This window comes from Protomyctophum bolini, assembly GCF_963924005.1.
Source record: "Protomyctophum bolini genome assembly, chromosome: 1".
Lineage (NCBI taxonomy): Eukaryota > Metazoa > Chordata > Actinopteri > Myctophiformes > Myctophidae > Protomyctophum > Protomyctophum bolini.
In genome coordinates this window covers 29899560-29921105 of record NC_137862.1, presented here as the reverse complement: position 1 = coordinate 29921105, position 21546 = coordinate 29899560, and the positions used below count along the sequence as shown (strand labels likewise).

Here is a 21546-nt window from a genome sequence, read left to right as displayed (position 1 = left end):
TACGGTATGTCCAGTCCAGTCTATGGTCCAGACCCAGCTCTATGGATTGGCCCCACATGCAGAAATCACAGCCCAGCCAGCGCCCGTTGTATGCTATATCCTCCTGCGCATACACTCGCTATTACGGTAATGGTGGTATTTCAGAATAAGGGCGCTCTTTAAACTGCTATGAAATTCTAGTTTTATACATTCCATAATTGTACACATGATAACAGCAGACAACCTCGATATGTCTTAGAAAAGAAAAGGATATTCTGATGTGTTTACCGAAATAAATGCCATAAAGTTCATATTATAATTACCAGTAAAACGCCCTGCTGAGGGATTCTTTTTACATTTTCTGGCCGGGTAGGGCGTAAAATGTGTGCTAATTAGTAAGGCCAGGTGGGGCCCCGGGCCAGCCCAGTTGGGGCCCAGGTAGGGCCGGGCCTTAATTTTCGGGCCTGTTGAGAACTCTATAGTTTTTGCCAGCTGCCGAGTGCGGCTGTCCTAATAACTTCGGTATCAGTCAAAAGGGAGACATCGAAGAGGAAGGATCAACACATGGAATGTCGACAGTACAGTTCAGCTCCATATATGGAGATCTAAAGGGGTTAGATCGACATGGTGTCCGTGAGGTCAGATGTAGAGTTGCTGGCCGGCTCCATGTATGGCTATCCAGGATTTGATGTCGTGATCTTCATTGCGAACGCAGTGAGCACTTACTATGAGACCTAGCAGATCATGTCTGTCTGTGTGTGTGTCTGTCTGTCTGTGTGTCTGTCCCGCTATCCAAATATGGAGTGTGTTGCATCAGCAATCACTCAGCTCCATATATGGGCACAAAAGGGGCCAGGTCCACTCAGCTCCATATATGGGCACAAAAGGGGCCAGGTCCACATATACAGTAACAGCGGGACAGACACACAGACAGACAGACAGACAGACAGACAGACGTGATCTGCAGGGCGTTCGCTTCCCGCGTTTGCGCGTCTTACTGGTATATAGAGACTGACAATGTGTAACTTGTAGATCGGCTAATGTTCCCACCAGAATATGGACACTGGGGTTCAAGTGGTCAAAGTAGTGGAGTTTATAGCCTTATTGGTAATGTGTATTGTGTAGAAGCAAAAAAGTGCAACTGCATTCGTTATTAATGGATAAATAACCAACTTTGTAACTACAATGTATCTTTCAACAGCATTGCAGATAAATGTTTCACCCAAAGATGATTTGTTGTAAAATTAAGATCTTGGAATTAGCCCTTTGCTAAATCCCACTCTAAAAAGCTTGTTGATTGTCCAATGCCAGTCCAAATAGTTTAGCAACTGTTGCTATGCAGGTCAAGCTTTCGCCACCTCATAGCTGTCAATGTTATTTTGCATGGCTGTGTTTTTGAACATTTACACAGCTTAACATCAGGAAAGTTACACATGACCCACCCAGGTGATGTCAATAATACTAATGACCGTTACTATGCAACATGAAAACTCCTGTCGGGCGGTCGTTAAAAGTTGATTTCTACTTCTGTCATTTCCTCATATTTCTAGTTTATTTAAATACCTTCATGCACATTTGCCCAGTGCATAGCCTACTGCAGGCCTGGTTGACTAGATCTAGAAGACATTTTGAAGGTTTTGCTTCTGAAATTATCCATTATTTATATGGAGAAATCCCGTCATGTAACATGCATCTCAATACAGCTTGACCTGTCTCTTCGCTGCTAAACGTGCCTATTGGACAAGGACAGGTTGGGGAGGGACTTAGCGAAGGGCTAAGGGTAGATATTTTGAGAAAGAACACCATCGGGATGAGTTGTCATTTTTATTGGTTAGGTCATCCAGCTACCTTACCTTCAAATAGTTAAAATTCTTTTTAAATATAATCTTCAAAGAAGAAAGAATAACTCAAGGCAAACCTCTGCAGAAAAAACATCATTTAACTAGCAAAGAAAAAAAACATAACAAACTGGGTTCCTTTCCTCCTCATAGCATCTACTCATACAACATTAAACAAATAAATCACACAAATTGACACGCTACACATAATTTAAATTAGTATAGAAAGCATTGATACAACATGGACCTGAACAAACAATCATTGATCATTATTAACCACTCTTTGAGCACTCGTCGACCTCGCCAATTCTTTCCTGTCACTTCATCTCCCTGCGGTTTCCCACAGTTTCTCCAAGGGGTGAGTGAGGACTGCGATTGGATGAGGGTGGGTGGTGTAGGTGTGGTGTGTGGCCACTGGACAGCCATGTGACTCGGGGGAGGTAAGGCCAATCACGACGGTGGGATTTTTATAAACCAAAGGTATTCTCCCCGCTGTACGCCACGTATAAAAAGCCGTCCTCGTCCTTTTCTTTCTCGTACAGCTGTCCCATCGTGATGCTGCAACAGCACAGACACACGGTTATGACAATACTGCACAAAATACTGCACATCACTTTTAATGAACCCATTAGACCTCAGGACGATTCTACAAAATGTCTTCTAAATCCTGACAGTTTTCAGAAAACCTCATGTTTCTATGTCACTTTCTTGTCAAGGACCTCAAAAAGGATATGTAGGCTAATTGGCCACCGACCCCCCCCCCCCCCCCCCCATCTTAAAATATGTTGTTGCATGGACCCCCCAGAAGCAAAGATTTGAGTTCAACTTTTGCTCTGAAAGAATATATATTCAAAAATTTGCATCACATTTTCACGATTTTTCAAAATTAGCAGATGTACAAGCTCATAGCAGGCACCGAGTGCCGCACTATGAGCTTGTAGATCTGCTAACTATGAGCTTTTCTGCTAACTATGAGCTTTTCAATAGCCAACATAATGCTTAAAACGACAAAAGGAGTTCCCGTCCTGAATGTAAAATAAAGGACTACCCCGTTTTCTTATATTATCCCAGTCTATTACTGGCCACGTATTTATCAGGAAGTAGATGGTAAGCAAATATAATTACTACAAAGTAAAAAATAAGAAACTGTAAAGTCTGTACTACATAATAGTAAGCACTATATAATTTCCTAGTGGGTAGAACAGTGACACTTCAGAAAGGGCAGAGCAGCATGTCTTTCTAAAAATAGAAAGAAAATCGTGTTTGTGACACAGCAGACATACAAGCGGTCAACAAGGAAATAAAGTCTGTTGCAACACTAAGCCATACTCCTGCACATTATTTGACATTATGGTAGTCAATGTTTCCCTTGGATTTCAGATGGTCAAAACACGCTGGCTTTCATTTACATTATTCACATAAACACTATGGCCCTCATTTATCAACGCGGGTGTACACTGCGTTGATAAATGAGGGCCTTTATACCCAGTCAGTACATTTCTGTATGAAATGGAAACCAGAACTGTTCTATAAATTAACCACATCAACCCTACTCGTCCCTAGTCCTGGGCAAACATTAAACGAAAACATAGCGGGAACTGCAAGCTCACAAAACCCACGGGGGACGCAAAGTATATAGGTTTAAAGTGGATAAGATAGATTGGCTGTCTCATCATTATATAGACAGGCTACAGTCCAGTGTATTAATTAAACTAAGTAAGCATTAAATGAACACTCGGCTGCCTACTGTCTTGGGAAATCCAGAGCCACCATTGTGGCAGTGTTTGGTCACTGCCTCGCCAACTCATTTAATTAAAACTCCAACTGAAACAATTCAGTTGGACTTGAGTGACCCCATCAGCCTGGGGCTGAACTTTTTAATCCAGGTGAAGTCACCACACTTGAACCCATTCTGTGAGACAACAGCTGATCACAAGACCCCAAAGAGAGTTATATGATTACGGTTACCAGATGGACTGGATTGTCCCCATTTCAATCTGGATGACCAGAGACCTGACAAATATCTCTGGAACACTAAAATGTTCTGCTTTTCAACATACACCGTCTACCACATTTTCCTGGTTTTCACCGCAATCTAAATCAAGAACACTTTTTTTGAGTGCTTTGCATAATGTGTTGTGGCAAACCAGGGGAAACAGCCAGGCCTATTCCCCACAGAAGGAGGCTGGGGGAGGTGATAGAGGGAGTTTATCATTATCACCCTGTACAGGTATTGCAGCCAATGGGAGCCTGGACATGGATGCACCTGCAGCCAGTAACGCAATCAACAGAAGCTTTTAAATAGCCGACGCCCAAGATGCCTGGTGAGTCAGTTTGGATTAATGGAGGAGTGAGGAAGCAGGAATCACTCTGTTCATGAGGAGGCTGGTATGATGGATCTCTCACAAGCCGACTGAACTCCACAAGGGAGAGCATACAGCACTCTCCCTCACCTGAATACATTAGTCACTAGCGCTCTCTCTGCTCTGCCCACAGGACTGTGCATAAAAGCCCAAGCCCCTAGACAGGAGGAACCCTAAGTTGACGTTGACTGTGAGCCTCTTATTTTATTGTGAATCTTGCCTATTCTCCCCTGGGTTGCCACAGTGTATCATGTTCCCTTTAGTTGAAAGGTGCAGACACTGGGTATGCTAAACCACTGATGAAAACGCCATGTGGAAATTAAAAAAATAAAAAGTCAAAGGAAATTGTCAAAGTAGTAAAAATACTAGCCAATCAAGAAGCTCTATTCTATTTTCGGATTTAAGTGATTAAGTGTCCCGGTTTGGGTTTTTAAAATATGGTCATCCAGCTACGATCAATTGAACTTCTAAGACGAGGTCTTTCTTTACACACATGGCAGTACATGGGGAATGGAGTTACTAGGATTGTGAAATAATTTCTAATTGAAAGGAAAAATGCCACAAAAAAACCAGTAAATGGAAGCAGACGAGATATGCAGCAACAGTAAATCTCTTGCTGCAGTTTCCAGCACACATGAGCAGTTAGCTACAAACCTGGCGGAACAGCAGGCATCTTATTATAGTTGTAGCCTCACACGCCTAATACTGACCTGGACTGAGGCACCGTCTTGTCTACGAACAAGAAGATGGCCTTCTCGGAGGGCAGTTGGATGCGTTTCCTGATGATCCACATGAACTGGGCCACTGTGATGTCAGAGGGAACCAGGTACTTCCTCTTGTCAATGTCCACTATCTGTGATCCGGACACCTTCTCCACAATAACCTACACAGAACACATATACAGTATATAGAGTCTAGACTCCACAATAACCCAACCAACACATACCGTACATACAGTATATTCATAACACAAACGCAACGCATAATACAAAAGTCAGGCGTTGACCCACCTGCCCCCGGAAGGCAAATAAAACCTTCGGGCAGGTGGCGTTTGCCTTCAGGTTTGTCCGATCAGGCAAGTGCTCGTTTATATCGTACAGCTATATGTACGGCTATATGTTCTCTACTGTCACATGTTTAAGAGCAGGAAAAGATAGTTTCACTCACCGGAACCCTATCAGGGTACTTGTTGCGAATTTTGGCTGATTCTATGCACCGATGTTCTGATGAAATGAATGAAGAAGAAAAAAGAACATTAACAATATAGATGGCGTCATTAATCAAGATGCCCATTTTGAGGCATTCCACGATAACACTTTATATAGTCCATGCAAACAATTCAATGTAGGCAATAATAAAATGTAATTGTGATACATTCTTCTTCCTTCCCTCTGAGAGGGAACTAACTGGGGAAAAGTTTGGACTAGAGGTCACATGACACCGACTACAGCTGCCAATCAACATTTGTAAACAGCAGTGGTACAAAAGCCTTTTGTTTGTTTGTTTACTTTTGGTTGAAGTTTTACATTTGAAGATATAATCTTAAAGTTAGGGTCGCAAAAACATCCTATACAGGCCCAAATTACACCTGTCATGCACAGGCAAAAACAACTTTTTTACACTGGGAACTATATGATCATGGGTCTATTGGGTAAATTCTTTGTAATATTAAAAATCCATGACATTTGATTTTATGACTATTTACTGCAAGAAAAAGCATAGGCTATATACCGTGTTAAAGCTGTTTATGGTGAGTGCCAAATGACATGACATTGGATGACAATAAATTAATAACTATAAGTGTTTCTGTAGCAGTCACAAACAAAGGGCTCAAGGATAGGCCAGCATTTCAGTCCCAATTGGTCTTAAATATGTCTTATTATAGTACCTCGTTTATAACAGCGAACCGTACAAGATACAGGCAATCTTTGGCGATTCAACCTAGCTCACTAATAGGTTACACATGCATTGTTTTATTGTTATGAAATAATCATAACAATAACAATAATCTCCTTACCCAGGGAATGATCCTCTTTGAACATCCATTTCATGTTTGCTGATGCTGGACTGTTTTTGCTCGATGCCGTAGGAAATAAGACAACAGAACAGCGTTGATTAATTTAGACAAAGAAGATCGAGGCCGAGTGGAAAACCTTTTAGATAAACCTTAAACTAGTCGTCAACAATTTAGCAAAACAAGCCTTTGGCCTAAAGTACTGCCCCGACGCTGACGTCAGTGTAGGACTGTACCACTCACTTCACGGGGGAGACGGAACCCGAGACGGTCGAAACCATTGTGTGTGTATTTGGGGGCGCATTAGAACACGGATATATAGAAAGAGGGTAGAAACGGATTTTATACATCATGTAATCACATTATGAAAAATAAGTAACCTTAATCAATCTAGATTACATTCGGGAAAAAATGTGTAGGCTAATTAGATTGTATAATTACAACTTACAATATCAAGGAAACATGACCTACATCTTGGTCAATTTTCAACCCCCATCCGACGATATGTCTGGGTCCCCTAGGGTCCAGGCAGGGGACCCAGACTGACGGATGGATGGGGGTTGAACATATAAAAAAGGGCTCTGCTACAGTAGATAGCCCACGTGGTTCTCAAACATTTCCATGGCAAGATCCCCCAACTGTATTTGTATTTAGCTGCGTATTTACCGCAGCCATGGGCTATATTTGAAAATATTTTGTTCCAGGGGCCCCCATAAGATTTGTGGTTTATTCCAATTATTGTGATTTTTCCAGATGTTGTCAAATAGCCGATCTACAAGCTCACAGAGTTTTAGAGTTTCTGATGCTAGACCTACAGTAGGCTATATGAACGCATTTAGCTGGGAACTCCATCAAGGGCCCCTCTGTGGGTCCCTAGACCCCACTTTGAGTGCAGAGTGTGTTAGAGAGGCAGGGGCAAAAATCCCGTAAGAAGGCACTTTTGGACAAAAAAAGAGCGAAAATAGCAGATCTACAAGCTCACAACGTGCCGCGCTGCGCGCATTGAGAGCTTGTAGATCAGCTATATTTTCGGGGCACTCTTTACTTTAGATATAAGTGGAGATGCAGGTGTAACGACATGGATTTCAAAAGCTATTCTCCTGATAGCTCTGGTCCATAGCCTTACTAGCAGTACCTGAAAACTCTGGTCCATAGCCTTACTAGCAGTACCTGAAAACTCTGGTCCATAGCCTTAGCAGTACCTGATAGCTCTGGTCCATATAGCCTTACTAGCAGTAAGGCTATAGACCAGACCAGAGCTATTCTCCTGAATGCTGCCTTCGGGTATTATGGCATGGAATGGACTCAATGGAGTGCCATTTGCATTTCTTCCACCATAGTAAATGCTGCATTCGTGGTCTGGACGAGAGGTTTTTTTTACAGACAGGTAAAAGGGCAGGGGCTGAAGTCCCCTTTGATGTCTATGGCCTCACTCACACCTTTGCATCTAGCATACAACATTGTTGGTTGCTAGATCTAAACAAAGGGTAAGTGTCATGGCCATGCACCCAGTGCATTTTCAATGGAAGTCACATGGTTTGACTCAACATTTTTGTTGTACAGCTTTCAGCTGTGTTTCGACTGCCCCCCTCCCCCTCATACAACAAAAAAACCATGTGACTCCCATTGGAAATGAATTGCGAGCTTGCATCAGTAAACAAGTCTCATGCATCAGCTAAACATCAATCTGTTGTGAAAGTGTGAGTCAGGCCTACGTGTGTCCCTGCAAAGGGTAGCCGGTCCCAGGCTTACTTATCTGCGAAAAGAAAAGTGCAAAGGGTGGTAGTAGGCTGGACTATGGAGGGGTGGCTTCATGCAACTCATAAGCAGAGCACCTAGGAGCACATAGGGATTCACAGCCCTGATAAAGGCCACAGACAGTTGCAGCGTAGCCTATTGTTACACATTACAGGTCCTATTGGTAATACTATTGGACGAATGAATATTCAGATTTTTAAGATTTAGAATTTAAGATATTTTAGTTTTTTGTGGAATTTAAAGTTTTCTGACACTTTGTTACAATGTTTTAAATAATATAAGGTCAGCTGCAATGTTTACATTGTTTGATTTCAGAGTAATCCAAAAGTAATATGTTTATGTGCTTTTAATGAATAATAATGTTTTATTTGTAAAAATAGAACAAAAACATGCAAAGTCTTGCTTGATCCCCAAGAGGTGCAGATGACATGGAAAATAATAACCAAACTAAGGCAGTCCGTGTATAGGTGAAAAAAAGCGTTGTGAATTTATTATTTTGCATTAAAACAGACAAATCAATGTTTACAAACAGCTAATAATAATCAGTCTTAATTATCAGTCATGAATGATTATCCTATCGGCATTCCACCCAACACACAAGGCCTTGTACATCCAGTAGAGGGCACTAATACAGCACATATACGCATGCAAAATAAATATCAATCCACAATAAGGCATTCGAATGGAAATACTAAAACATACATGGAAACTCCCCTTTTAAGCACTATGAATAATATGTAATATGGAAGGATGGATAATATATGTATCATAATATGTAATATGGAAGGATGGATAATATATGTATCATAATATGTAATATGGATGGATCATGGATAATATGAGCACAGCATAAATTCTCTACTTCCTTATTTAGTCCTGGTTATGCATAGTGGACAAAAGAGTTTTCTATCATCACCTAATTAGGTATGACCTATTGACCTTACACTTTTAACCACTGGGTAATTACCGTATTGTACAGAATATAAGACGACTCTGATTATAAGACGACCCCCATTTTCCAAGACTCATTTTGTGGGAAAAGAATGATAAAATAGTCTAGTCCCTGGTTATAATACGACCCCGTTGTTTAGGATATGTTTCAAAAAGTATTTATTTAAAGACCTTTGAAGCCCTCTGACAAAGCCGACTCGGCAGGTGACAATTCATAACAATAAAAAAAAAGAATCGGGGGTCGAACAAATAATTAGAAAGAAGAAAAACAACAAAATAAGTGCCCTTTAAAGGTCTTTAAATAAATACTTTTTGAAACGAGTTATTTCCTGGTGTCCTCGCAGGGGGCAGATAGAGAAGCTGGCTGCGTTGAATCTCCTTTTTGTTCTCCCGATATACGCAAATAATAATTTTTTTAATAATAAGTGAATAAGAAAATAAGTGATTTTCTATAAGACATACTACTGTATTCTAAGATACCGTATGCACTGCTCCAGTGGTGGAAAGTAATTAAGTGCATTTACTTAAGTACTTTACTAAATACAGTTTCGAGGTATATTTGTACTTTAATTGAGTATACTTCCAATTTCCAGTACTTTTACTTCTACTACTTTTACTTCTACTACATCTCAGATCCAAATATTGTACTTTTTACTCCACTACAATAATTTGTAGGCATGTAACGATTAACTCAACTCACGATACGATTCAAATCACCATATTAGGTTCACGATATGATTTTTTTACGGTTACTAGTTACTTTTATTTTGTATTTTTATTACAAAACATACATTAACCACTTTCAGCCCTATATATATTGCAAATAGCCGATCTACAAGCTCACAATGTGTTGCTTGTAGATCGGCTATTTTCTAAAGATTTTTAAACATTTGAAACGGGATATTCTGCATGATGAGTACTTTTACTTGGTATCCTTTAAGTACATTTTGATGCCAATACTTTTGTACTTTTACTCAAGTACATTTCCAATTCTGGACTTTTACTTTTTAACGCTGTAGTTCTACATTGCAGTATTGATACTTTTACTTAAGTAAAACAATTGGAGTTTTTCCCACCACTGCACATGTTCTACTTGGAAGTTGACTGAAGACTGACTTTGGTCTGGTTGTCTGGCGGCAGGGCTTTCCCTAGATGATGTCCCGTGGTGATGCCGACCTCTTTCGCTCCCCACTCCTCTCTCGCCTCGGGGCGGAGCAGGAACCCCCCTTGAAAGCTGAGGTCAAAAAGCTCGCACGTGGCAAAGGTCAAAGGCTTTTCTGAAAGCAGTCCCTTCAGTCTGCCGCGCCACCCGTTCAGCATGGCGGTGCGCGCCGCCAGGGGACTGTGAGTCGGACACCAGAATATCTGAGGAGCGAGAACCTGAAATCCACAGAAGTGGAGAACGCCATTCTGCGAGAAACAAGGAACAAACGTACAGTAAACTCATATGGAGAAAATAATAGCTAAATACCGTCAGCACATGACAACACACTGAATAAGAGACGTGTCTACTCTGAGGCCATTTTAGTTGCCCTTTTAGATCCATAGTAGACGCTTATACCATCCACATAGAGGTCATCTCTGTGTCATGCAATGTTTTGTCACTTTTTGTCACTTTATCATTGTTATTATCATTATTATTACTTACGTCGTTACTACTATTATTAGTAGTATTATCATTATTAATATCATCATTAATGTTATTTCTATTTTTCTACTTTGTTGCTGTAGATATAAGCCCCATTTATTGACAGCTTAGTTCATGCTTGATTGTAGCATTTATAGCACTTGACAAGCCCTTCAGGGTTTCTTTTTTGGCCTTTCCGGCACATCATGTTTTGATTTGGAATTGTCTTTTCCTTACCATTTAAATATATCTGTTTTTTTCCTCACTTCTTATCATGTTTTGAATTTTACGTGCAAATAATCTAAACTAAAGTAAACTCACTTGTAAAGGCCACAGTACGACATTGATGTCTCCATTGATGCCGTCAGGTTGGTACATTGTCTCCGTCGATCCAGTGCTGAAGGACAGCATTGCTTTCTTGTCCTTTAAGAGAGAAAAATGCAACAATTAAAATGTAAGGAGAAAGAAAAACCTAGCTCTGAAGGAATGTCTGCTAAACATATACATTTTTAACAAGCTTTAATTTATGACGTTGAAATTACACGTCTATCATCTATAAAGAAATCACACCCGTGTGAGTGGTGCAACTCCCCCCCCCCCCCCCCCCCCCCCTCTCATTAGCAGGCAACAGTGCGTGCAGCACTAATACTATCTCTCTCTCTGTTTCTGGCAACAGCGCCCCTACTGGTACTCATTATACTGGCTCATTAACGTCACATAGGTTAACCACACATAGGTGAACCACACATAGATAGGTGAACACGAACATTGCTGTTCCTTGGAGTGGTTGCATCACAAAAAAAAAAAAGAGTATGGTTTTACTGTTGCAGTTAACCAGCTCAAATCTATGTTGGCCATGGTTCCTGACATGCAGCTTTATACCTGAATAGAGGGTATGCTGTGTGTGTGCAGAGCCATCTAATAGAAGAGTTACAGCTTTATACCTGAATAGAGGGTATGCTGTGTGTGTGCAGAGCCATCTAATAGAAGAGTTACAGCTTTATACCTGAATAGAGGGTATGCTGTGTGTGTGCAGAGCCATCTAATAGAAGAGTTACAGCTATACCTGAATAGAGGGTATGCTGTGTGTGTGCAGAGCCATCTAATAGAAGAGTTACAGCTATACCTGAATAGAGGGTATGCTGTGTGTGCGCAGAGCCATCTAATAGAAGAGTTACAGCTTTATACCTGAATAGAGGGTATGCTGTGTGTGTGCAGAGCCATCTAATAGAAGAGTTACGATGTTGAGGGTGCTCAAGCTCTGTTCATGGAGCCTGAACTGAGACAAGCTGGAGTTGGAAATACATTGTTTTCTGTGAACACTTGGTAATATAAATGAGGCTGAAAAAAGGCTGAGTTACACTTTTTGTTCACAGTGCACACTTGACAAAAGACCATTGATATTGAATATTGATGATGATAGTTAAATAGAATTGTTTAAATGCGATGCATATGTACTGTATGTGACTTTGTCATGGTCCGAAGGTACATTATGTCATTGATGTAGTTGTCCCTTGTTTTAATATTTCCCTTTGAAAAAAGTTTGGACACCCCTGGTTCAACCCATTCAGGACGGGAACCAATTTTGGTGTTATAAGCAATAGCATTATGTTATACTTTAGCTATTGAAAATGAGCTTGTAGATCTGCTATTTTTGTAAATGTGGTGCAAGATGTGTGTGTGTGTGTGTGTGTGTGTGTGTGTGGGGGGGGGGGGTCACTGGACAACATATTTTCAGATGGGGGTCGGCAACCAAATAATTCTGGGGGTCCTTGACATGAAAAAGGTTGAGCACCACTAACATAGAAACATAGGCCCTCATATGTTTAGATGCCTGTGACAGTGTGTCAGCAGTTCAGACAATGCTGCTCCGCTTGTGTAAGACAGAAAAACAGCCAAGGAAAAAGCGTACGCCAGCTGCAGAGCAGACGTGGGTTTTGAACGTTGTCAAGTTCAATTTCAAGCTTTGCCGGAAATGGTAAATGTCGAAAATGTCGGCAATTTCGGCGTGCACCCATATTTTGGCGTACGCACGGTTGATAAATGAGGGCCATAGGTTTATCAGGAAACTTTTAGGATTTAGAAGACCTCAGGTCCCACTCCCAATGGGTTAATATAAGTGGTTAAATGCTTGACAAGTTGTCCTAACCCTGTGTCTGTTCTCGTGGTTTTAAATGTAGGCTACTTGTTTAAAAATAAAAATAAAGAAGACAGACCTTGAATATTCCATTGTTGTACATCTGTTCCAGGGAGAATGCAAAGCCTTGTGCCAACACTCTGTCCATCCATCCCTTCATGATGGCAGGCACACTGAACCAGTACAACGGAAACTACACAAACAATTAAAGACACACAGTGAGCAAGAAGAGCATGCAGGCAAGTTCTACAATAATAGATACACAAAAGACTGGATAATATATAGATGCATTGCATTCATGCATAGATAGATAGACGACCTGGAAAATAATGAGCTCGGCTTCTTTAACTTTCTCCTGCTCAGCTACAATGTCCTCTCGGAGGCGACCTTCCATCCAAGCGTACATGGATTCATCACCATACTGGAAGAGCTCCGGGTTCTTCAGTTCACCTGGCCGACACAGCATCAGCAGCGTCAACACTGTGCGTGCGTGCGTGCGCGTGTGTATGCCTGGCTTTGCGTGCGTGCGTGTGTACATTTCATACAAGAAAGCACTATTCATGGGTGGAATGTACCAACAGCCAGTATGTCTGTCCGTGAGAAGCATGAAAACAACTACAGAGATTTTAAAAATAAAAATAAGTTATCCCACGATTTTGTAACCCATTTTTCATCCCCCTGTGTCAATTATCGTGATTAATGTGATCCTGGGGTCTACACACCCTCCACCAACCTGGGGAGAGCAACGGACTTGAACTCATGCATGAGTGTCCATGTTTCCCTGGTTGGACGCGGCGCGTGGAAGGAACACATTATTCCAACCAGTTTCTTTCCCCTCCATCAGGCAGTATAGAGACCAGGATTACTGCATGTTTTTTGTGAGGGTACCTACCCTATAGGGGACACAGAAAGGCCCTTTCGCCAACCCCGCCTCGGGTATGGGCACTAATGAAGCGGAGGACAGAACACGCCCCCCAGCGCCCACAGCATCCAGCGGGAATCGAACCCAGGACCTTCTATCTGTGAGGTGACAGCACTACCGACTGTGCCACCGTGCCCCAGAGAGTGCTTTAAGGTCAAGCAGCAGTGCAAGAATTGTTTCCTCTAATGATCCAGTCTATATAGGGTCTACCAAAATCTCCCAGAGGGGGCGTTAACATATGTGTCACGTGGTAGTGGCAGCCATGTTGGCAGGCTTTTCTGGTTTGTTTACAGTCAGCGACCATCCGTGTGCGTTCTAATTTTTAAACACCAGAGGGAGTTCAACGAGCTTGTTCCTGGCGACAACACAGTGAGCCAACACCAGGATGGAAAGAAAAAACGTCGGCCTCGACATACCTTACATACAAGGACAAGCTGAACTTTGAGGAAAAGGAGCGTTAGTGGTGGTAGAAGATCGAAAGCATCCTCTGTCCAGTCAGTGTGTTCATAGGGGTCGAGACCGTCAATATCCTTGATTTTGTTGAGGTAACGCTCCTTTTCCTCAAAGTTCAGCTTGTCCTTGTATGTAAGGTATGTCGAGGCCGACGTTTTTTCTTTCCATCCTGGTGTTGGCTCACTGTGTTGTCGTCAGGAACGAGCTTGTTGAACTCCCTCTGGTGTTTAAAAATTAGAACGCACACGGATGGTCGCTGACTGTAAACAAACCAGAAAAGCCTGCCAACATGGCGGCCGCTACCACGTGATACATATGTTAACGCCCCCTCCGGGAGATTTTGGTAGACCCTATAAGACATACCTACGCACTGGTTGTTGGAGGCTTTCGACAACTTGGGATACCCAAAGACAAGGATGAAAGGCTGGCAAAGCATTGTGCGGTCTCTGCTGCCATATACCTGTAGAGCTAGCCCTGATGTGCTGAGTGACGTGCGTGTTGTATCATGAGGACATTTACTGCACCTTTACTGCACCTAAAATATTTGTTGTCCCTGTATGCATTCCCTGTGTGTGCACATAAATACATGACGTGGACGCATGGAGTCTGAAGTAACCCATTCATATTTGATTCCGCCTTGTGGTTTCCTGCCAGATGACTACAAACGCTGAATGTTGGAGAAATTACCTTTGACGTCGTCTCGTGTGGCGTTGGCTCTGAAGTCCATGGCGTACAGGTCAGACACGATGACTTTGTAGCCCTGCTCTGTTAACTCTTCCACAGCCGCATCCCGTGCAGCGGCGTTGAACGAGCCTGGACTGTGGTGAGCGTACACAATCAGAACGGTCTTCTGAGCTGTCTCACAGCACGCACGCACGCACACACGCACACATGCACGCACACACACACACACACACACACACACACACACACACACACACACACACACACACACACACACACACACACACACACAATTCAATTCAATTCAAATGGCTTCATTGCCATGAGAAAATATACGTTTACATTGCCAAAGCAAAAAGCAATACAACAATACAATACAATCAAAACAACATTTATGTACATTTGAAAGTCAGAATCTCCAATAAATCGATTTCTATGTACCAAGATCACTCGATGCAGATAGCGTATAGGAATACACACAATGATTAGTCTTTAGGGTGGTTGTGTTCCATATGATATCCTTCTCCTATCACAGTAGCTCACAAATCTTGCTGCTGTGTTTGCACATTGTCGTACTTCGCGCAGCAGATATGGGAGTTTTTTGGCATTAGTCATGTTTTCAAAATCTCAGTGGGTGATTGTAATCTGTGGGAAGTATGTGTCTCTGATGTCTTGGTACACTGGACACGCACACACGCACGCACGCACGCGCGCGCGCACGCACGCACGCACGCACGCACACACACACACACACACACACACACACACACACACACGCACACACACACACACACACACACACACACACGCACACACACACACATTTCAGATTTTCAAAGTCATCAATGGCCAACTAACAGAAACCATACAGTAAAATAATAAATAATGTATGCAACAGTTGACCAATATACAAGCTCACAACAACGCTTCACATTACATGTTGTGAGCTTGCATATCTGCTTTTTGTCCAAAATGTCTCCCCCGGAACAATGCGGTTTACCATGTGGTTAACTGAATTTGACTCTGAGAGTCATTAGTAGCAGCCTCATGTTACTTACAGCACATCTGATATGCACGTAAATATCAACAATGCGTGCATTATGTAACTTCTCTCGGTGAAGTCATGCACCTCTGAACCCAACCCCACCCGCCAAGCATTCAAATAGCTGTAAAACATGTCCGACAAGGCTCATGTGTGTCAACAACAATATCTAGTTTCAGCACAATTCTTGCTTCCTTCTCCCATGTACATCACATTGATAGAACACAATGCAGGCTGAGGCTATGAAGCCAAAGCTTTTGTCTAGACTTTATGTTAAACCACTTCTTCTTTTCACATTCTCTGAGCACTAGTCGGTTAGCTGACGTGACATCCTTTACTCTATAATCACTTCCTTACTCCAGGTTGCAGGAAGAAATATGACATAATTGTGCCTAGAGGCAAAAGAAACGTTCTAATAATACATTGCAGTGTTGTTTTTGGCAGCAAATTTTGATTTTAGTTTTAGTCATAGTCTCTTGAATATATAGTTTGCATACACTCCTCCATTCCGAAACAACGCTATTCCGAAGATTGACTTCCATTATTCGAAATGGCGGTGTTTCCTAATTTAGTTTTAGTCACATTTTAGGATTTTAGTTGGCTAAATCTACAGTTGATTTAGTCGACTAAAATGTATTTTTGCAGGCCTTGATGGTGTTGTAATGCTTTTTTTTTTACACATGCTGAAAATAGCCAAAAATACAAGCTCAAATAGCCGAAAATACAGATCGGCTATTTTCGGCTATTTTCATCATGCAAACAAGTGTAAAATGACTTAAAGTGGATCTCTTTACTAGTCCCTTCCTAACATTTTAGTCTAGTTTTTATTTGTTGACGAAATTGTCAGTATATCTAGTCGTCTTAGTCATCGTAGCTTAGTTTTAATTTAGTTTCCATTTAGTTTTCGTCAGTGTAAAAATGGTAGTCGACGAACATTCTTCGTCTTAGTTTCAGTCGACGAAATCAACACTGATACACTAGGCATGTTGATATAATGAAACATGTGTCTGTACTACAATATTATGACTAGGGGATCGCATTCCTCCTATAGTAAGCCATCTATTGCCGGAATCAAGAGTAGAATAGTGAATCACTACATTACAGTTACTACAGTGCTAAATTACTACGGCCACTATAACTATTACTACATTACTGCTGTTATTCCTACTTGACTGTTACTAGGCCTACATACATTTTACTGAATCTTTACATTGTCACGTTTTATGATATTAGGGTTAGTTTATATTAATCAACATGCAGGTGGTTACTCTACTCTCAGTTTTTTTTCATAATAGGCCTATAATAACAGCACCTTTGTAATAATATAAAAACTATTACAGGACTCAGAAAACAGTCTTTGTTGTTGATTGATTGATTGATTGATTGATTGAAGTATTTATTAACAGTTTGCAGAATGGGTACATTTTACATGAAAGCACAACTCAATACTTTCAATTGATTGATTGATTGATTGATTAAAAGACTGTTACTGCATGTGGACGACACAAAAAGCATTACACTTGTTTACAACAGGGTCCACCTTTTTCAATTCATCAGAAAGATATTACAAATATATATACACTTGTACATATAAAAACAGGAACTCATGTAAGGAGGTAAAAGGGGAAAGAATATAGGGGGAAATTAAGGCGGTGAGGGGGGGGGGGATGCTATCAAAAAGCACATGCAGGCCTATACAATCACAGCAATAAATAAATTGACTAATGGTAATATGCATACAATGATGGAACATTATGTTATGTCCCATTAATGTAATTTCTCGTATCTCGAAAACGTGCGGTGAGACTATAGTCTCATCGCACGTTTTATGGTCTACCAATTAGGCTATAATAGTTTTCCCACACTGACATCACTGCAACATTGAAATCTTTAAACAGCAAATGCAAATGCACTGTTAGCACTGTAGACTGTCTAACTGTCTGTAGCCTTTGGCTAATTCTTTCAGTTGAGATAATTACTCAAATGAACCATGACAGCTGACATGCTTTGTGCAGAACACCAGCTATAGCTATAAGATTGCCAAAAATGCGTTTCAGAATTTATATATAATTTGTGGGCAAGTGCTTATAGGTGACTTAGGCTACTGAATTTCCCCACAAACGATATCCAAATTTGAAACGCATTTTGTTCAGCGCACTTTGTTCAGCGCAAAAAAATAAAAAAAATAACTTTCTTTGCGCTGCGTTCATCGATGGAGACTTCACTCACCCATTTCCTGTGTTGGAGCAACTGCCTTCAGATCTTCCCCAGTGTGTGTGTGTGTGTGTGTGTGTGTGTGTGTGTGCGCTCCAGTTGCGTGCGTACCTCTTAATAGACCAGCGAATGAGCGAAAAACTTTTCGATTGGAACTCAAGATTTGGCAGTTACGCAACAATAGGGGGTATGCGTGACATCATCATACTAGCCGGGCCGGAAGGCAAGTTATGCGGGATGGGAACGCCTACTGAGTTACAAAAAACTACTCTCTGGCCTCCCTGACTCTCTACAAACAGAAAAGTCCTATGATTGCATTAAACAAACTACATTAAAATCACTTTGTCACCACTTTGCCACAGCACTCAATTCAATTCAATTCAAAGGGCTTTATTGGCATGAGAAAACATAAACGTTTACATTGCCAAAGCAGAAAGAACAATACAATCAAAACAAGAATGATATTGTGTATACATTTGAAGGTCAGAATCTTCAATAGATCAAATTCTATGTACCAAGATCACTCAATGCTGGTATAGTGCAGGAATATGTACACAATGATTAGTATTTAGGGTGGTTGTGTTCCATTTGATATCCTTCTCCTATCACAGCAACTCACAAATCTTTCTGCTGTGCTGTGTTTGCACATCGTTGTACTTCGCCCAGCAGATATGGGAGTTTTTTATCATTGGTCATGTTTTCTCTCAGGATACAGGTCTGCCTATGACTCACTCTCACTTTATGCATGCCATATACATACCCTCTATTCAGGATCAGGAATCAAGGGCCAAAGTCTGCACACTGATAATAGGCATTACGCACAAGGATATTATGACCAATGACTGAATATATAGATAGATAGATCTTTATTGTCATTGCTTGCACGAAACAACGCAATTCATTTTAGAGCTTCACCACTGGCATACAAATAAATAACCATACGGTGTACAATAACAATAAGTGCAATAGTGCTATAGTGCAATGTAATAGTGCAACGTCATAATAGTTCAGCAATGCATAGTCCAAAGTTCAATGCAAAGACCAATTCCATTTTCAGTACCCTTTTATTACTATAGAGGGGGCTCGGGGATGGGGGGGGCGGGGGGCAGGTTGTTCATTCAGCAGCCTGACAGCCTGTGGGTAGAGGCTGTCAGTCTGTTGGTTCTGGACCGGATAGATCGATATCTCCTACCAGAGGGCAGACGTTGGAAAATATGGTGTGCTGGGTGGAACTGGACCTGTAGGATGTTATTTGTACGGCATAGGCAGCGGGAGGTGAAGACTGTGGAGATCTCTGGGAGACTGACTGGTCCCAATGATCCTCCCTGCAGCCTTGACCACTCTGTGGAGATCTCTGGGAGACTGACTGGTCCCAATGATCCTCCCTGCAGCCTTGACCACTCTGTGGAGATCTCTGGGAGACTGACTGGTCCCAATGATCCTCCCTGCAGCCTTGACCACTCTGTGGAGATCTCTGGGAGACTGACTGGTCCCAATGATCCTCCCTGCAGCCTTGGGGCTCCAGGGAGCTCCTTGTCTGCCCTGGTGGAGCTGGTAAACCATGCCAGTAGCCCATACGTGAGCAGTGAGCACACTCTCTACTGCACAGTGGTAGAAGTTGATCAAAAGAGCGTGTGGAAGGCCTGGGCCGTGGCTCAGCGGTCCAGGCACCTTGGCCAGCAGCCAAATACTGGCAGTGTGCCACAGGCTCGACTCCCGATCCCGATGGACTGCATGTCACTCCCCCATCTCTCTCCTCCATTTACTGTCAGCCTACTGTCTGTCCCTCCCTCAATAAAATAAAATAAAATAAAATAAAATAAAATAAAATAAAATAAAATAAAATAAAATAAAATAAAATAAAATAAAATAAAATAAAATAAAATAAAATAAAATAAAATAAAATAAAATAAAATAAAATAAAATAAAATAAAATAAAATAAAATAAAATAAAATAAAATAAAATAAAATAAAATAAATAAAGGTGAAAGCCGCAAAAAAAAAAACATATTAAAAAAGAGCGTGTGATAATCCTGCCCATTTAAGTTTCCTTAAAAAGAAAAGGCGTTGCTGTGCCTTCCCCACGGCAGAGGTGATGGTGGTCCTGTTATGTCATCTGCAAATGTAACTATACGGTTAAATGGAGAGGAGGAGCAACAGTCGTGTGTGAAGAGTGTGTATACAAGTGGGCTAAGCACGCAACCCTGGGGGGCCCCGGTGCTAATGGGCAGGGTGGGGGAGACCATGTGCTTGCCAATTCTGACATATTTTGTGTGCGGTTAGTTAGAAAGTCCAAGACCCAATTACATAGTGTAGTGTGGAGTTTACTAGGCAGGATAGTGTTAAAAGCTGAACTAAAGTCAATAAAAAGGAGTCTCCACAGAGTGTGTAACACAAGGGCTATGGCATCCTCTGTTGACCTGTTCCTCCTAGGCAAACTGATAGTGATCTAATGATGGCGGTATGGCAGCTTTGATGTGTTTCATAACCAGTCTCTCAAAACAATTAGCGACAATAGGGGTGAGTGCCACAGGCCTAGTCATTCAGGCCTGTGATATTCGATTTCTTTGGAACCGGGACTATTGTCGCTGCCTTGAGACGTGCAGGTAATGACCATTTCCATATAGGAGTGGCCAAGTTGTGCCTTTTAAAACTCACATGTGACATGACTGAAGTAAGGCTGTCTGTCTGGAGGTGTGAAGTCCACTCCTGTGGGGGGAGGAAGGGTGACGGGGGTCATTTTGACCGAAACAAATAGGCAGAGATGGTATAAGTATGCCTAAATTCATAAAAAAAAAAAAAAAACTGATTTGATGGGTCAAAAGGACCTCACAGACACTCTAGGGAGGACAAAATCACATGGTGCAAGAGGATACGATTGCAGGTTCTGGTCTGGAAAATAATGTTTTGGGTCACTGTCAAGGGATTAACAGAACTGGTCATGTGGTTAATACATGTCTTAATCCGGTTTAAATTTGCCTGCAGAGAGACGAAAGGATTTATAGTCTGCATGCTGCTATACACTTTGACATTTTGTGACAATTAAGCTAAGTAGCCCATGTTCCAAAACAGCCAAGGCACACCTTCAGTGTGAGTGTGCGTGTTACCGCCAGGTTGTTTGCGTGTGGCTTACAGCAGAGCGCTGGTCTGGAATGTGACGTCGCAGGAGACGAGACGGCCCTTGGAATGTTACCAGAGCACTTTTGTCGCCTGATCTTCAAGTGACTAACGTAGTAAAGTGTACACACAGTATGTCTGAGATAAATATCTGACCGAGGTCTATAAAGGAAAGACAGCAGGGGGAAAAAAACATATAGGCCTAGGCATGTTGTTGTTTTTGTTGTTGTTGTTAGCCTTTTACAAAAGGCTGACTGTGAACTAGGTCTAGTGTTAAGTGTGGGTCAATGAAGGAACCTGCAGGTACAGTGAATGAGACTTTTCTCTTTTCCTCCTCTTGCCTCAGTCAGGAGAGAACGTACATGTGTGTTTGGTCCAGTTCAGTGCTCCAACAGTGCTCAAGTTTATTGTTGCGAGACCGAAGGTCGCGTTTACTATGAAAACCTA

General features: G+C 41.7%; 2 protein-coding genes across 2 annotated transcripts; both read right to left on the bottom strand.

Annotated features, from left to right (window-relative positions):
* Nucleotides 1-1789: 1789 nt before the first annotated feature.
* LOC308318536 (gamma-aminobutyric acid receptor-associated protein-like 2) lies at nt 1790-6410 on the bottom strand. The gene is made up of 4 exons (XM_080768131.1): nt 6198-6410; nt 5348-5403; nt 4891-5063; nt 1790-2375 (listed from the first exon to the last, which is right to left on the bottom strand). Exons 1-4 carry the CDS (start codon nt 6229-6231, stop codon nt 2285-2287), a joined length of 354 nt encoding a protein of 117 aa, XP_080624257.1. The 5' UTR covers nt 6232-6410; the 3' UTR covers nt 1790-2284.
* A 2004-nt stretch (nt 6411-8414) lies between these two features.
* On the bottom strand, nt 8415-18136 carry nqo1 (NAD(P)H dehydrogenase, quinone 1). The gene is made up of 6 exons (XM_080768071.1): nt 17998-18136; nt 14730-14897; nt 12987-13117; nt 12747-12860; nt 10852-10953; nt 8415-10313 (listed from the first exon to the last, which is right to left on the bottom strand). The coding sequence occupies exons 1-6, from the start codon at nt 17999-18001 to the stop codon at nt 9993-9995; spliced, it is 840 nt and encodes a 279-aa protein (XP_080624197.1). The 5' UTR covers nt 18002-18136; the 3' UTR covers nt 8415-9992.
* Nucleotides 18137-21546: the final 3410 nt, after the last annotated feature.

Excerpts from the sequence above, each read along its gene's own strand:
- LOC308318536 (XM_080768131.1), bottom strand. The coding sequence starts at position 6,231 with ATGAAATGGATGTTCAAAGAGGATCATTCCCTGG. Across the intron at positions 5,404-6,197 it reads CAAAGAGGATCATTCCCTGG|AACATCGGTGCATAGAATCA; the intron begins GTAAGGAGATTA and ends TCATTTCATCAG. Across the intron at positions 2,376-4,890 it reads AAGACGGTGCCTCAGTCCAG|CATCACGATGGGACAGCTGT; the intron begins GTCAGTATTAGG and ends GTGCTGTTGCAG.
- nqo1 (XM_080768071.1), bottom strand. Across the intron at positions 13,118-14,729 it reads CACACGAGACGACGTCAAAG|GTGAACTGAAGAACCCGGAG; the intron begins GTAATTTCTCCA and ends TGTGTCGGCCAG. Across the intron at positions 10,954-12,746 it reads ACAACAATGGAATATTCAAG|GACAAGAAAGCAATGCTGTC; the intron begins GTCTGTCTTCTT and ends TCTCTCTTAAAG.